We start from the raw sequence: 15,563 nt of genomic DNA, 5'->3' as shown, positions 1-15,563 counted from the left end.
GCTGACCACAAACCAATGGTTTTTAAATTGTTTAAAGTGACTGTATCTGTACCAAATACAAATACTTGCATGCTTGGTGGCAGCTTACCTGAATTGACTGCTTTTACTTCAAGTTAAATTTCTAAACAAAATTCAGGAAAAAAGCTAGTATTTTACTTTGCCAAGAGATTTCATATGCAAACATCTTTTAGTCACTGTTGCTGGCAGGGTTATACTGTTGTGTAGTGTCAAATTGATATTAAATGTGAATTAATGCATTAGATTAATTAGAGTAAGAGAAGACAAACATTTTCTTTACTTCTCATAGGCAGTACCTAACTCCTTTATGATCAGGAAACCCATTTACTGAGAGGTTTTTATTATACAAAAATCATACTAAGGAACAGTTAGCATGAAACTGTGAGTATTCGTTTCCTGTGATTTTTCAGCGGGTGCTTAGCACTCATGCCATGGTTTCCAGAGTATGCAGATAAAGCCTCAGTTAATTACAAAGTACACAGATAAAGCCTCAATTAATTATATCAAATGCAGTTTCAAGTGCCTCCTTTAAAAGATCAAACCTGAAAGGCTTATGGCCTATGCTTCCATTATTTTCACTAGCACTAGATGCTCAAGGGAAAACAATCATATATACATATGTAGAGAGATGTAACTATACAAGTGAACTCTTAATGTGAGGAAAGACTCTCAAATGTGAATTTCACACATAGAGTTGAAGGGATCTTAGCCAATTTTGCCAACATTCACAATTAAGTAACTTCATCCAAACTTTCTGCATTTTCAGTGTGGAAAAATGTTTCTTTCTTATGTTCAATTACTTTAACAGCACAGTTTCTTGCTCATTTTATTCTCATTTTTTCTTTTTTTTTTCCTCCTGTTATTGAGAAAAAGACTTTTCATATTATTTAACAGTAACTGAAGTTTGCCAAAAACTCAAGAGCAAGAATTTTTTTCCTTATGGAACTGTAACAGCTATCCCACAAGATGGAACAGCTAATAAATTAATTTGGTTCCCAGTTATAATAAAGGTTGTTTAAAGGAATACGTGCTAGAAAGGACACCTGTGTAGGGTGGCATGTAAGCCGAGTCCTTTCTGAAAGAACAGTTGTGAGGAACTGCTATTTGCTGCTTAAAACACGGTCTCTGAGCACTCTGCCTATAAAAAGCAAAATGTTGGTCTAGTACTTAAAAAGGCCATGGACTAGTGAATTCATGTTGGATTTCACCAAAGGTTGTTTGGAACAACCTTTCTGCTGTTGCCAGAATGAGCAAATCCTAAATGGTAAGTGCAAAAAAGGGTAAGTAGTAAAACTGGTTTTCTAAGACTGAACCACAAAAGAATATATAGAACAGGAACTGAGTTATTTTCTAACTGACAAGTATTACTACACTGCAAAACCTTTAGAGAGCTTGTTTTTTCTGGACTTGGTCTGATATGTCTGTAGCAATGCCTCACCAATAATAACTGACTTGTATCAACAATTCAGAGAGGATCACTTGAAGTTCTCTGGTTGCTAGACTTGGCATTTCTACAACTATGGTATTTATTTCTCCTTTACTGAAATTACAAAACAATGACCAAAATCTTTGGGTTATTATATATAGAAAGAATTAGAAATAATATAGAAAATAATTTTATGTCAGTGTATTCAAATATGTATAGATTTAATAAAGTAGTCAAAGTGCTTGATTTGGCTAATAAAAGATTAACAACTGAAAAAATAGATTGCTTTTTTTGGGAGTGATTTTTTTAATAAAAGGAACTAGGTATCCTAGCAGAGTGAAGAGTTACAATAATGTGATTGCTAAGAACCACTTGGTATAGCTTAGTAACTCATTTAGTAAACTGGGAGTACAAATGCTATATTCTTGCCTGAGTGGAAAAGGAATAGTGTTGTTGAGAACATAATATTTTTAGGGAGGAGTAAGGGCACATTCTTCTCAGGAAGAAAAAAGGAAACATGGTAGGGAAAGCTAAAATTCACTGGAATTACTCCACAAAGTGACTCAAGAACTCTGGCTTACTTAAGATGCTGCAGGAAAAGCAATGCATTCCACATGATAGGCTTGCAGGCTCTCCAGACAGTCCCCAGTAACAGCTGCTTGCCAGAAGACAGGCAGTAAAATTATTCTGTTAACGTGTTTACTTAGATGTTCCATATTCAGACTCATACACTGGCAATTTTCCCTATTATCTTCTGTATCTGCAGTTAGTCTCAACTTCAGATGTTGCTCACCTCTAACATGCAATTTGCAGCATGGTTGTACACATCTCCATTGTCTGGGACAATGGAAATCTAAGAAACTCCTGGATGTTAACACCATGCTCTTCCTATTTTAGCCCTTTGTAATGCCACTGCCTATTCTTTGTACTGCCTGAAAGCTGGCTTGATTTTGGCTGTCTTAGGAACATTTTGGTTTGTGGACCAAAGCAGCATACTTCCAGCATTTCTACTTCAACAAAATCACTTTTGATTTTCCACTTCACTGTGACATCTCAATGACTGGAGAGAGGACAGAGAAGCAAAAATGGGATCCCAAAAATGCTAGCCCTTTATTTGTATTTGATAAATATAGCTGTTTAGAGACCCAGGTGGAACTGGGTCTCTAACCAGCCTAGAAATTTAAAATATATGAAGGAGTGACTTCTCTTGATAAGATTGCTTTGAGCATAAAAAGAGTGCACATCCTGTCCTACCTTTCTCCTGTTATTTGAGCACAGACTCACTGGCAAGGCTGGTGAGTGGTAGGGAAGAAAATAAGAAAGCATAAGCCAAATAAAAACTGAAAGCAGTTAAAACTTTATAATCTTGCTTAGACAAGTCCAACTATTGTCCCACAGTTTCACAACTTCAAAAAGCTTCTACAAAATAATTGTTATAACAACATCCTTCAACTCACAGAAGCAAAATGTTTATAGATTGAAAGAGTTTCATTGCACAGGTAACAATGACTGGCCTATGACCAGTATAAGATTCTAGACAAAAAGTGCACTATGTGTTTTATTTTATCTCAGCAAAAGCTCCTTCTAGGGTGGAGAATAAGTAAAAATCATTTATTGGAAGAGTCTTGCTTCACAGTCACAATTTGCAAAGGCAAATTAGTGATGTTCTCAATAGCAGAGAACATCAACTGTTCTGTTGCTTAGGCATGGAACTCAGTACCAAAAAGAGTAAAAGGATCATCCTGGTTTGTTTGTGCCGTTCAAACACTAATTACTTGAACTTCTTTGTCTGTATTACTCCTGGTATGATAACTTCTACAGAGGTATTTCTAAAGCTTCCACAACAGTCAGTTAAATTAGCTGCCAGAACAAAACTGACTGGACAATCTCAGCACTTTTGTTTGTTTACAAAATGAACAGCCACCAGGTTTCTGAAAAACTCACCCAAATGCTTTAAGAGATACTGTAATTTTTCTGGAATATCCAGGTCTAAGGCTTAGATCTTAAATGACTTGTCCAGCATGGAAAAAGAGATAAAGTTGTAGCTGATAAAAGAGACTCTAATCTTATTCTAGTACGGTTCTAACAAGTCAGTTATTGGTCACTTGAAACTAGAAACACTTCCAGTATTAAAAATTTACATCACAAGCACAAAATAATGGCCTATGGTGACATGGTGTGTTGCTTTGATAGGCATTTATGTACACTTAAGTTTAGGCTGCTGCTCTCAAAATGTATGAATGGTATAGCAATGATGACAGCAGTTGCCAAGTACCATACACATAACACTGGCAGGAATCCATGGTTACCTCTTCAAAATAATCTGTGAACCTTTGTGTGTAGGTCTTTTTTTGTCTGTCTATTTTGAAGTTCTTCCAGGTCTGAAGTCACAGTTATCCTACATCTGACAATGCAGCAACCGAAAGAAAGAAGTGCATGTTAGATCATGTCCCAACAGAACTGCTAAGAGGGAATACACACAGATACAGTTGGCAATGTACCAGAAAATATCATTGTCTCTAGGAAGCTCTGGAAAAGAGTAGAGATTATGAACTATCCACAGTAATGATTAACAAAACCAGGTGTTTATTGCATCCTTGCAAGGAGACTTGAAAGCCCCATAAAGGGTAGTTTCATTTTTTTGTGGGGGGTTATTTTCCAACAGATTTTCAAGTGCGTCATTCAGCCCTCAGCAGTCAACTGTATCGTGTTGAGTTCCCATCCCAAAGTAAACATGAAATCCACTCAGACATTGTAGCTGTGCTATGGATTACTTCTGATTCTGCACCAATCTGATATTTGCACCAAGCAGGCAATAATTTTTCTGACCATAATATTAAGATGACCTGTGTGCCTCATAAGCTAATGACAATCTGGCACCCTGGCAAGATTATGCATGAGTGCATTCAGCAGAAGATTTAGGGCTTGGATCTGCTCTTAGATGCTGTCATTTATGAAATTTAACAATACAAGTGTTCTACTTTCCATTGTGAGTAGAATGAGTAACCAGTTAAATCCTGAGGCCAGGTCACACCAAATCCATGCAAACTAAAGCTAAATATCTTTATACAAGTGTTGCTCAAGCTTTTCTTTAAAACGTCAGTGTGTATTTTTAGGAGATTAAAGACAACAATGAAGAAAGATATTTGCATCCCACTCCAATCTGGCTTGGTCTTCATGTATCTATGCAGATATTTCCAACACTTTAGTAAGTATAGTGTTTGAATTGGCAGTATTCTACTGAAACTATTTTAAGTTTCATAAAACCGTTTCCTGTCATCTTCTAGGCCTCACTTTAAGTGTGAGATACCAGAGAGATCAAATGTTAGCCAGAATACATAGTATTTTTTTTCTCTCAATCAGTTAATGAACTTCTAATTCATATGTGGTTCAACACTATATATACCTTAAAAGTAAGCTAATCAAATACCAGAAAATTGGTGCTGAATATATGTTGAGGCATATCCTCCTACCACAGCTGACAGGCTTCAGAGCCAGCTGAATGTTCTACACCGAAACAAAAGGTAACTGCTGACTACATGGTTTGACCAAACTGGTCTAATCTATCATGTAATATTTTTGTCAGGTCTGTTGTTTCTTTTGCAATTCTGTTTTTTTTTTTTCCTTCAGTTTTCCTCTCTAAATTCCCTACAATGGGTCTTTCCATACCTATTGCAATTGTCTAAGTTTTATGCATTCCCTTTCTTTGCTAGTGGATATTTGATATATTTGTGCTATTCAACGGAACAATATCCACATCCTCCTGCATACTTAGGCCAGACTCCACATGTGAAACTGCTTAGTATCTGTACTGTATTTGGAGGACTCAATGAATCCAGTGAGATCATGATGGCAAGACTGTGCTCCAGGTAAGTACATCGGTGTCTTTAAGTGCACTTCTCCTCTGCATTTTCTGTGTGCGCTGTGTCTTCTTCATAACAGCACTCCTACTTTATCGGTCAGTGCTTCTGACTGTGGTAGCTTATCTTTCTGGTGGTTCTGTGAACTCCCCAGCCTCCACGACAGCCTCTCGGCACAAAACCCGTGACCACCCGCTCCCTTCCTTGGCTGCCGTGGGGAGCACAGTCGGACAGCCACCATGGCAGGGGACAGGCTGACACAGAAAATTATTTTCTAAGGCGGAGTTCTGAACGCGCCGGGACGCTCGGAGAGGGCAGGGTGCAGGGGCGCGGAGGATCGCGGAGTGCCGCCCCGCTCCCGCCCCTGCTGAGTCCGTCCCGTGCCGTGCCGTGCCGTCCCGTGCCGTGCCGTGCCCGCCGGACCCGAGCCCGCGCACGAGTCCGACCCCGCCCGGCCGCCGGTTCGCCTCTCCTCCGCTGCGCTCGCTGCCGCCACGGGGCTCGAAAGATGGAGGGCTACGGGCGATTCTTGGCGCTGCTGGCGTCTGCGCTGCTGGTCGGCTTCGTGTCGGTCATCCTCTCCCTCGTCTGGGTCTTCCACTACCGCGAGGGGCTGAGCTGGGACGGCAGCTCGGCGGAATTCAACTGGCACCCCGTCCTCATCGTCACGGGCTTCGTCTTCATCCAAGGCATCGGTGCGTGGGGGCCCGGGCCGGCGCGGAGCTGCGGGGGAGCCGGGCCTGCCTGGGGCCGGGGTGGCGCGGCCGGGGCTGCGGGAGGCTCCGGGCGGAGCCGGCGGGCGGCCCGCGGCCACAGCGGGTCACCGCGGGAGCGCAGCAATCGGTCCGCAGCTTAGGGAAGCCAGCACGCCCGGGAAGGGACAAAGAGTGCCTTGTAATAAGCCAAAATTGCTACATACGGGGTTTGAGTTGTTTTGGGGGTTTTTTTCGGCAACCACTTGTTTATCCTGGCCCGGGGATTGCCGTGCACTTTGAGTAACGCCTGCGAGGTGTGTTTTTCCTAGGCAGCTGGAACTTATGCAAGTAGAAAATCGAAATGGCAGAAATGTTGCCCTAGGAATGTTTCTCTTTAGGCTCTCTTCCATGTCCCAAGAAGAGAAAGGAAAGTTCAGTATCACAGAACTTGATCCAGGAGCAGGGTTTTTGCTACAGAAAACGTAGCACCACCAGCACTACTAAAAATGCAGTTCTTCAGGCTAGACTTAGGATGAATTGTTTTGTAAAGCATATCTCTTAAATGAATCAACTTTGGATTTCATAGAGTTCAGCCATGGACTAACATTTTCCCATTACACTTCCAGCCAGTCAAAAGGCTGGAAGATGCTGAAGGCTGCCTTGTTCTGGCTATGAAGAGAACATTGCAATTTGAACATACACTGTAAATTTTTGTTTTTCACTGGGAGTGGGGCTGTTCTCAGCTTCTTTTTGGCTTCAAACTGCAAACCAGTGTTGAGCAATAAACCATATTTTGAAGTTGTTTTACATAACATTGCTCAACAGGAAGTGTCATTTCAGGCTATAAATAAGCAATAAAAACCACCTGTTAACTTCACTACTAAGATCTATACTATGTTATATGCTCAACCTATTTTATTTTATAAGCATAGAACTTTTATATATCTATAAGCATAGAACTTTTGAAGAAAATAGGGAGAGGCTTTCTGCAGCTTTTTCCTATGTATTTTCTATTTTTTTTTCCTCTCAAACTCAGTTTTTTCCCTGTGATACAGAGAAAGGGGGTTGCCCCAAGCTCTGTTTTGGTAAGGATATATGTAAAATCAATGGAAGTTTACCACAGCTAAGAAACCACATGCATACAAGGAATTCAATAATAATACAGCATAATTTAGGAAGTCCTATTACATAATGGGAAAAGCAAAGCTGGAGACTGAAGGGGTATTGTAGTAAATCAGATGCAACAACAACAGATAAGATACCACTGTGAATCTGATTCAAATTTGGCTGATGGAAGTCTGCCATTGAATTCAAAGCAATTTGGATGAGAGTGAGCAATCAGATACCTCTTTGAACACATACAAGAAAGATAAGTCTTTAAGTAGTTGAAAGTAGGAAGGTGTAGCTAAAAAAAAACTTGGTTAAATTTGAGTAGAGGATTTTAAATAATAAATTAATTAATTGTTTCTTGAGTTTAATAGTCTCTACAAAGGCTGGAAATATTGTCTTGTTGGTCAATAACTCTAGAATTTTGCCCTGTACATTTGTAAAAGGACAGATGTCCCATGCCATATAAAAATATTGCAGGGTAACTCTGCCCTGTGTGATGTGTTTTAAAATCATAGCTCAAAACAGGAGTAAGGTCTGAGTCAAAAAGCTCAGGCCAGGGTGTCTAGGCTGTCAAATTTCTTAACAGTCCTAGAAATGCTCTGCCTTGAGAAAGCTCTTCATGAGGCTGCTTTACCATGTCATCACCAAACATCACCATAATTCTGTATGTGCTTTTAACCTAGGCTGTTTTAATTATGACATGAAATTACACATCACATCTGAGTAAGTTTTTAAGAGCTTGTACTCACTGAAAGGTGAATCTTCCTTCTCTCCCCTTTGTTCCCCAGATTGGGCTGTGGCATGTAACATGGTAATGAAGGTATTGTTAACAACTGGCCAAAGCATTAGTTGGTTATTCCTTGGTTTCCTATTGTAATGTTTATGGGAAACAACTTAGAAAATTCAAGGCCCAAACAGAGATCTGAGACTACGTGGACAAATGACTAGGGAGTTTGACAGTGCTTTTGGAAGTTAAATCAGCTAGATGACAACAAAAAAAATTATATAAAAATTTTAGCCCAGACTTGACCCTCTGAGATCAAAGGCTTTTTTAAAAACTGAAACCAGGACCTATGCTCATTAAGTTTTCTTCATACAGAGTCCAGTACTCTGCTGCACCATGAATAAATTATTGACAATATTGTGGGACATATTTGGCATATCCTCATTGGATGTTGAAACTTGTTTTGGGGACTTTTAAAACATCTGCTTTACAAAATTAGAAGTAATTTTCATCAGTACTAAGTTGATTAATAATAGTCTAATATTATTGGATATTATTGGCAGCTGGCTGAACATGAGCCAGTGTGTGCCCAGGTGGCCAAGAAGGCCAACAGAATCCTGGCCTGCATCAGAAACAGTGTGGCCAGCAGGACCAGGGCACTGCTTGTTCCCCCTGCATCTGCTACTGGTGAGGCCGCACCTCAAATCTTGTGTCCAGGTTTTGGCCCCTTAGTACAAGACAAACACTGAGGTGCTGGAACAGGTCCCGAGAAGGGCAGTGAAGCTGGTGAAGGGTCTGGCACCAAGTCTGAAGAGAAGCAGCTGAGGGAGCTGGGGGTGTTTAGCCTGTAGAAAAGGAGGCTCAGGGGTACCTTATTTTCTGTACCATTGTCTGAAAGGAGGCAATAGCAAGTGGGGATTGATCTCATCTCCCAAGTAACAAGTGAGAGAACACGAGGAAATGGCCTCCAGTTGCACCAGGGGAGGTTAAGATTGGATACTCGCAAAAATTTCTTCACTGAAATGGTAGTCAGGTATTGAAACAGCTGCCCAGAAAAGTGATGGAATCACTGTCCCTGGCAGTGCTCAAAAAACACACGTGTGCTCCGGACATGGTTTATTGTAGATGTGGTAGTGATAGGTTAATGGTCAAACTCAGTTATCTGAGAGGTAATTAACCTTAGGTATCTGAGACGTAACTAAACTAGAGGTATCTAACCTTAGTGATTTAGGATTCTATGATTCTAACATTATCATGTAAAGTCACTTTGGGAACTGTTGGCGGTGATAAGCTTGGTGTGCAGAATCATATTTCTGTAATAGATTACTTTAAGGCAGTCAAATCATCTTACAAAGAAGGTTTCTATCTTCCTGATTTTGTTGGATTTACTATTGTTGCTTTTTAAAGTAGAAAGCCAAAACCAACCTAAGTGCTGTATATATTTAAGGAACGCTTTCATTCCAGTATTATATTTTCACACAGCATGTAAAAGCATACATTGATTTAAAATCTGATCATAGTATGGAGATTTGACTTGTAAACGGTTTTCTTTGTGAATTATTTAGTGTAGTACTGTATTTATTGAAATGCATCCAAGTTTAAGAGAAAAGTGTGAACAGAACTTGAAAAGAATTTGTCAATTACTACTATTCATCAGAACATGCAGAGATAATATTCTATTTATTTTCCATAATCTATGCTTTTTGCCTAAAATGCGGGGGTTATGGAGAAGTAATGAATGAGTAGGGTACATGATAATCACTTAGATAATACTTTCCTGTTTCTTAATGTTTGGAACAGGATTTAAAAAAAAAAACTTACATAAATTATTATTCCTTTTTTATTATAGCTAATTATATATAAAATTTTCACTGTAATTTCATAAGCAGAAGCCTTAAATTAGGATGTGATGAATCACTGAGTGGAGTTCAGACTTTGCTCAGGCAAGACATTATAGATGGGGGCATTAGTCTTTATTGCTCAAATTATCAGTTGTCCTCATAAATTTGTGTCCCGTTAGGTGAATATACTTATGTGCTGTCACACATCCAGATTTACTATCTAGTTTGTAATCAGATGTACCTTGAGCTTCAGTGATAAAGTCTGGCCCATTTGTGCCCCCTGTGGAAAGCATTTGGATTGTTTGACAGACAGGGGACAGTTGTGACAGGGGCAGCAGGGATCTTGGAGAAAACTCAGCAAGAAGCAGCTCTAGGTTAAGTTATTTTTATGGATCATCTGAAGTTAGAGCAATGGAAATTATTGTTTTGTTCAGACTGGAAAAAACACTGTCTGCTAGAGTTATTAATTCAAGTATAGGCAAAGCTTCTCTACATTCATCTAACAGTGGTGGCAGACTTGTATTTGTTAAATGCTTTTGCCTCTAAAGTCAAATTATGATTCCCTAATGCTGAAGAGCATTTTCCCATTCAAAGTACTTATTGATATCACTGTAATAGACAGTCTTATAAATATCTATGCAATTAGAGAATAGTATTATCCAAAGTTGCAAAGAGAATAAGTATTATAAAATAATCCTACATGCTTTCTCAACAAGAATCAGGCTATATTGCTCCAATCTGACTAGCAACAGAAAAATCAAAATCCTATGCCAAATCCCTGTTAAATCAATTTAATGACTGAGGAAAAGATGATACCAAGTTGTTTACTGGGGTATTTTTTGAAACACATTAAAGTTTGTGGGATTTTTTATAATTGAGAAGAAATCCCTAAAAAGCTATATTTAAGCCTCAGTTGTATTTTCAGAGTATGCTATGCTAAGTGTATGAAAAAAACCCTTTTAATAGACTATTTAGAGTACTTAAGATTGGATTTTGCTGTAATTTACCATGTAACTCTGTGAATTATGTGTAATTATTAACATCTGAAAGAAATTATTCTATAAGGCCTAAATTTGTTTCTCTTCTTTCTTCAGCTATTATTGTGTACAGATTGCCCTGGACCTGGAAGTGCAGCAAACTCCTAATGAAGTTCATACATGCTGGATTAAATACCATAGCTATGATTCTTGCAATTGTTGCTATGGTAGCCGCGTTTGATTATCACAATGCTCGGAACATTCCTAACATGTACAGTCTGCACAGCTGGATTGGGCTGACTGCTGTTATATTTTATGCTCTCCAGGTCAGAATCTAACTATATTTATAAACAGGTTGTACATCTGAAGAATTTTTAGTTAATTCAGGCACAATAGGCTCTTGCTAGTACATTTTAACTACTGGGATAGCCATTTTACACTCTGAATTGGCAAATTATCATGTAAATATACAAATGCTCGATCATTAACTTTGAAGAAAAATGCATTTTTAAGCCTATTTTGTTTATTTGCTGGCATAATGGCCATTAACCTACAACACAGTTGCACAGTAGTGTGTTTCTAAGCCATATTAACTCCTGAACTTACAGCAAGTTACTTGATTTGTTGGCAGTATATTTAAATATAGTTAGAGCATTTATTAAGGAAGTCTCAAATGAAGTAACAGCTTTTTTTTTTTTTCAGCTATCATAAATTTAAGTAGTCACTTCTTGGCCTCAAGAATTTTGTTAATCAGCAGAACAAGTGCATCAGGGAGCAGTAGAGATGTAAAGGATCTGACACCTGAATGAGCTACTAGTGGCTAACCAGTTTTCGTGAATCAGCAGAACTTTGATAGATGTTTGTGGGCGTGCTTTTAACTGCTCCTCTTGGCAGAGAATTAGCATTATTGTAATGTAAAATGAGCTAACTTAATGTGTTTTGCATTTGGCAAAGAAGAGCAACCATGCCCTGAAATGTACAGAACACATACAGATGCTTCTGCATATACATGCTGAACTCCCTATACTGCATTATAACAGTATGGAAATTTATTTTGTTCCTTCAAATATTTTTTTCACTGAAAACACTAAAATATCTATGATCAAGCACAGAAAAGCCTCAGCTAAGGGATTTGGGTTCTGGACTTTATTCTTCATTGCTCAGGCCAAGAGGTACAGGAAATAGTGTTGAAATAGTATTTTTAACATTTAGAAAAAAAAAGAAAACATATTGCAGGGTTGTTGAGTATATTCTCTACAGCTGAACAAAGTAATAAGTATTAATATGAATTAATAAGAAAAAACAATGTTAAAATTAAGTTTGTCCTAATACTGTAGTTATTTCAAGGAAGTCTGTGCTGCCACTACACTGAGTATCAGTATTTTTTCTAATGGTTAAATGAAGAATTGTGACTAAAATCTTACTTCTACTTTTCATTTTGCTACTATAAACATGATCAATGGTACTTAATGCCTTGCCTGTCACATCAAAAGATCCTTGGTGTTCCTTTTTCCAATCTGGGATGTAAGTCTCCAGTCAGAGACTGATGTTTGTTACGTGACTGAGCACTATAAAGAATAGTCATAAAGCAGTATCTTTGTTAACAGAGAAGACCCTTGGCACTTACCAGAAGGGGCATGTCAGTCCTAGGCTCACATAATACTCTGCCTGCCAGATTGTAACTATATTGTAATTAAGCCAAATGCAGGTTAATACAGTATAGCACACTGACATAAATTTATGAATGGGGCAAAAATGTAAAATGAGACTGTCTCTTGGAAAATGATGTCTCTAGAAAGAAGAACTCAAAAATGACATGAAGCTCTAAATGAGTTCTCACAATGCTGTGACAACAGGAAACAAGATGGCGTTAGCAAAACTAATATGAAATATTATGGATTTTTTTAATTTTAAAAAATTATCAGAAAAATAAAAAGCAACAAATGCAAAGAAATTCTGGAAAAGTAATTTGAGGGCTGGAAAAGCTATTTTCCATTGCAAGACTTTAAAAACTCCAGCTGTTTAGCAGATCTAAGATTAAGAGATGATTTGATTATGGTGTATTAAAAAGCTTCCCAGGGAGAAAATATTAGGCTCTCTAATCCATTATGAAAAGATAAAACAAGGACTGAGTTAAAGCAGGATGAAATACAAATTCGTGCACTGTGTCTAATTTAGCAGTAGGGGTGAGTAATGGTAAAATAAACTAAAGAGGGGCTGCAACCTCAGCATGACTGGGCAAGCCTGTGGATGCAACCATGGGACATGATGGGTTATTTGCCATCACAGAATTAGTGCTAATAGGAGGACTAATGTCCCCTGAATAACTTGATGCCACCCATACATGTCTTCACTCTGTAAATGCCATGTGATCAATATATTGAAAGACCATTCTTCTTCTAAAGATAGGCACTTAAATGTAACTGAAATTCTAACAAGATAAAACTATTTAATCTACTCAAGTCAGAAGGTTAGACTGCCTTCTGATGTTCCTTTATGTGCAAATCTGCAACAGGAGCAGAGAACAGGACTTGATGAGCCTGTAAAAATGTGGCTCCTCACACCTTTACTATATCAGTGAATAAGTGACACTGAAAACTTGTGTTTTCAGTACTTAGTTTGGTTGGAGTTTTAGCACTATGAGTAAGTTTGGACACTGATATTGTGTAGGATGATTTATAAAATATTTAATGTCTGCTTTCCAAGTGCTAATACAGATTTTGCTTTGGTTTTGATAGGAAACACATTAAAAAATAGAAATACCAATTACTTTCAAATTTTTACCTGAAGACATCTCAGAATGGAATTTTATGATTATTTTTGTTCTGCTTGAGAAGTGTAGCTTGTTTTCCATCTAGCCCTAACTATGAATCTGTTTTGGTTGTAGCTGTTCTGTGGTTTCGCTGTCTTTCTGCTCCCGTTTGCCCCAGCTCATCTCCGTGCAGCTGTCATGCCAATACATGCTTATTCAGGTCTTACCATCTTTGCAACAGTGATTGCCACAGCTCTCATGGGAATCACAGAAAAACTTATATTTGGATTGTAAGTATTTGCTTCCACTTCTTTATTAAGGTTATTCATTGCAAATATACTTCCATTTGCCCAGAATAATAAGCATCCATTACTGGGACACTGTTTTGTTTTGTTTGTATTAAAAAGACCAAACTAGCAGGAGACTGCTGGTTTTAGACCAGGATTGTCTTTAAAACAATCTTTTCTGACCTCTTCTTTCTTTTTCCCCTTTCAAAGGAGCAGTCCTGCATACAGTGAATCCCCACCAGAAGCAACTTTGGTCAACTGTCTTGGTCTTTTGCTTGTCATATTTGGTTCAATTATTTTGTGGATGGCAAGCAGGCCCTACTGGAAGCGGCCCCCAGAAGAGAATGCTAAAATTCTGAGCCCCATTGGAGCAAATCCTGAAGGCACAGAAGTAGAATCCACAATGACAAACAGTAGTAACGCAGATAAAGCTGATCTGAGGAGCAATACTGAAGAAGCCAGAAAACAAAACATCAAATTTGATGAAGCAGGACAAAGATCAACTATGTAAAGAAAATGCACAGAATAAAAGTACTATTATACTTCCAATTTCTCCCAGGTGAGGGTCCTTCTAATGTAGTTATATCAATATGTAAGTAGGTTGTGGGTTCGTTTTTAGTATGGCTTGCTGAAACATACTCAAGTTTTCTGCATATGGATTTAAACTCCTGGAAGTCCCAAACATATTTTATTGGTCCATGACTAGTCTATGCCTTGTTTAAAAAACAAGAGCATCATATAATGGGAAAATCACATAATTGGAAACTCTCTTACATATCACTTCTTAATTTAATGCTTACATCTCTTATAGTCATGAAAAATTTAACAAGATTCAGACTAAATGTTGCTCTTGAGTGCTTTTGCAGGTTATGAATCAGCCATGAAGTATGCCATACAGAAAATTTAGTTTGTCACACCTAAATTTCCTGGTAATGTTCACTTTGTTAAAGCTCTGCTTTCTCTAGCTGATTAACCCCCTCACTGGCTGCTATGTTCGATGGGATTTGAGGTAATTCCGCACTTTACAGAGTTGCTTCATAAAAATGTTTATTCTAAAATTTTTAATTTAAAAAAAAAGAGAAAAGTTTGCTAGATATAAAAGGTTATATTTCCTTTAGAAACTTCTGGGAGTTTTTGGTCTTGTTTTCTAAAAATCAGAATGTATCTGTTGGCCTTTCAACAGATTCTACCAAATACATTGCATACAGACAATTTTTGGCTTTGAATTATGTGCACTTATTAGTGTAATCTAAGAAATGTTAAGACATCCAAATGCAGAATTTGTCTTATTTGAAAACCTATAGAAACACACTTAGAAAAATGTATCACTTAAACTAAGTCTTCCTTTTATCCCAGAAGGCAGCATTTTAGTATCTTTATTTGATTGCACAGTTCTGTCGATTTATGGTACTAGACTAGAATTTAGGAGGTTAGAAACCAGAAAAAATCTGCTATCAGTCTCACAGAAAAAAAATAGCTTCAAGTGAGAAACACTTTCTCTAACACATAGGTGAGCTTTGCTCTTTTATTCAAATGCTACCTTTAACTGAAAGCCAATTTGAGTATCTCCACACTGACATCAAAAGCATTATTATCATAGGCATGACGACATGCTTTAGTATGTAAGCAATCTATACAAACTCTATGATCTTTTAATTTGAAATTATTGTTTCAAATAATGCAATTTTCTCTAAATAATGAAGAGTCCCTACTGGCACTTTACTTTTATAGCTCTTTCTAGTAATTGAAGTATTAATGTATTATGCTCATTCATTAATTTCACAGATACAGACAATATTTATACTTTTACTATTATGGAAGAATAATTATAGTAGATTATTTGGACTGCACATGTCCAAAATGATGAGCCATT

General features: G+C 37.8%; 1 protein-coding gene and 1 long non-coding RNA gene across 3 annotated transcripts in view; one reads left to right on the top strand and one right to left on the bottom strand.

The window, feature by feature from the left end:
- Window positions 1–2,785: 2,785 nt before the first annotated feature.
- LOC135308894 (uncharacterized) overlaps window positions 2,786–15,563 on the bottom strand; it is a 28,315-nt gene continuing 15,537 nt past the window's right edge. Inside the window, exon 4 of one of the 2 annotated variants that reach the window (XR_010369277.1) lies at window positions 2,786–3,848. This is a non-coding gene — a long non-coding RNA (uncharacterized LOC135308894). Of the gene's footprint in view, window positions 3,849–6,010; window positions 6,841–15,563 lie in introns of those variants that run through there. The other variant, XR_010369274.1, reaches the window with a different exon arrangement.
- LOC135308892 (plasma membrane ascorbate-dependent reductase CYBRD1) lies at window positions 5,550–14,239 on the top strand. The gene is made up of 4 exons (XM_064434500.1): window positions 5,550–5,999; window positions 10,769–10,977; window positions 13,539–13,693; window positions 13,901–14,239. The coding sequence occupies exons 1-4, from the start codon at window positions 5,813–5,815 to the stop codon at window positions 14,199–14,201; spliced, it is 852 nt and encodes a 283-aa protein (XP_064290570.1). The 5' UTR covers window positions 5,550–5,812; the 3' UTR covers window positions 14,202–14,239.

This window comes from Passer domesticus, chromosome 10, assembly GCF_036417665.1.
Source record: "Passer domesticus isolate bPasDom1 chromosome 10, bPasDom1.hap1, whole genome shotgun sequence".
NCBI lineage: Eukaryota > Metazoa > Chordata > Aves > Passeriformes > Passeridae > Passer > Passer domesticus.
This window is presented reverse-complemented; position numbering and strand designations above follow the sequence as displayed.

Bases quoted from the DNA above. Each gene is read 5' to 3' on its own strand.
- LOC135308892 (XM_064434500.1), top strand. From the start codon at position 5,813: ATGGAGGGCTACGGGCGATTCTTGGCGCTGCTGGCGTCTGCGCTGCTG. The intron at 6,000-10,768 runs GTGCGTGGGGGC...TTCTTTCTTCAG, and splicing joins CGTCTTCATCCAAGGCATCG to CTATTATTGTGTACAGATTG. The intron at 10,978-13,538 runs GTCAGAATCTAA...TTTTGGTTGTAG, and splicing joins TTATATTTTATGCTCTCCAG to CTGTTCTGTGGTTTCGCTGT.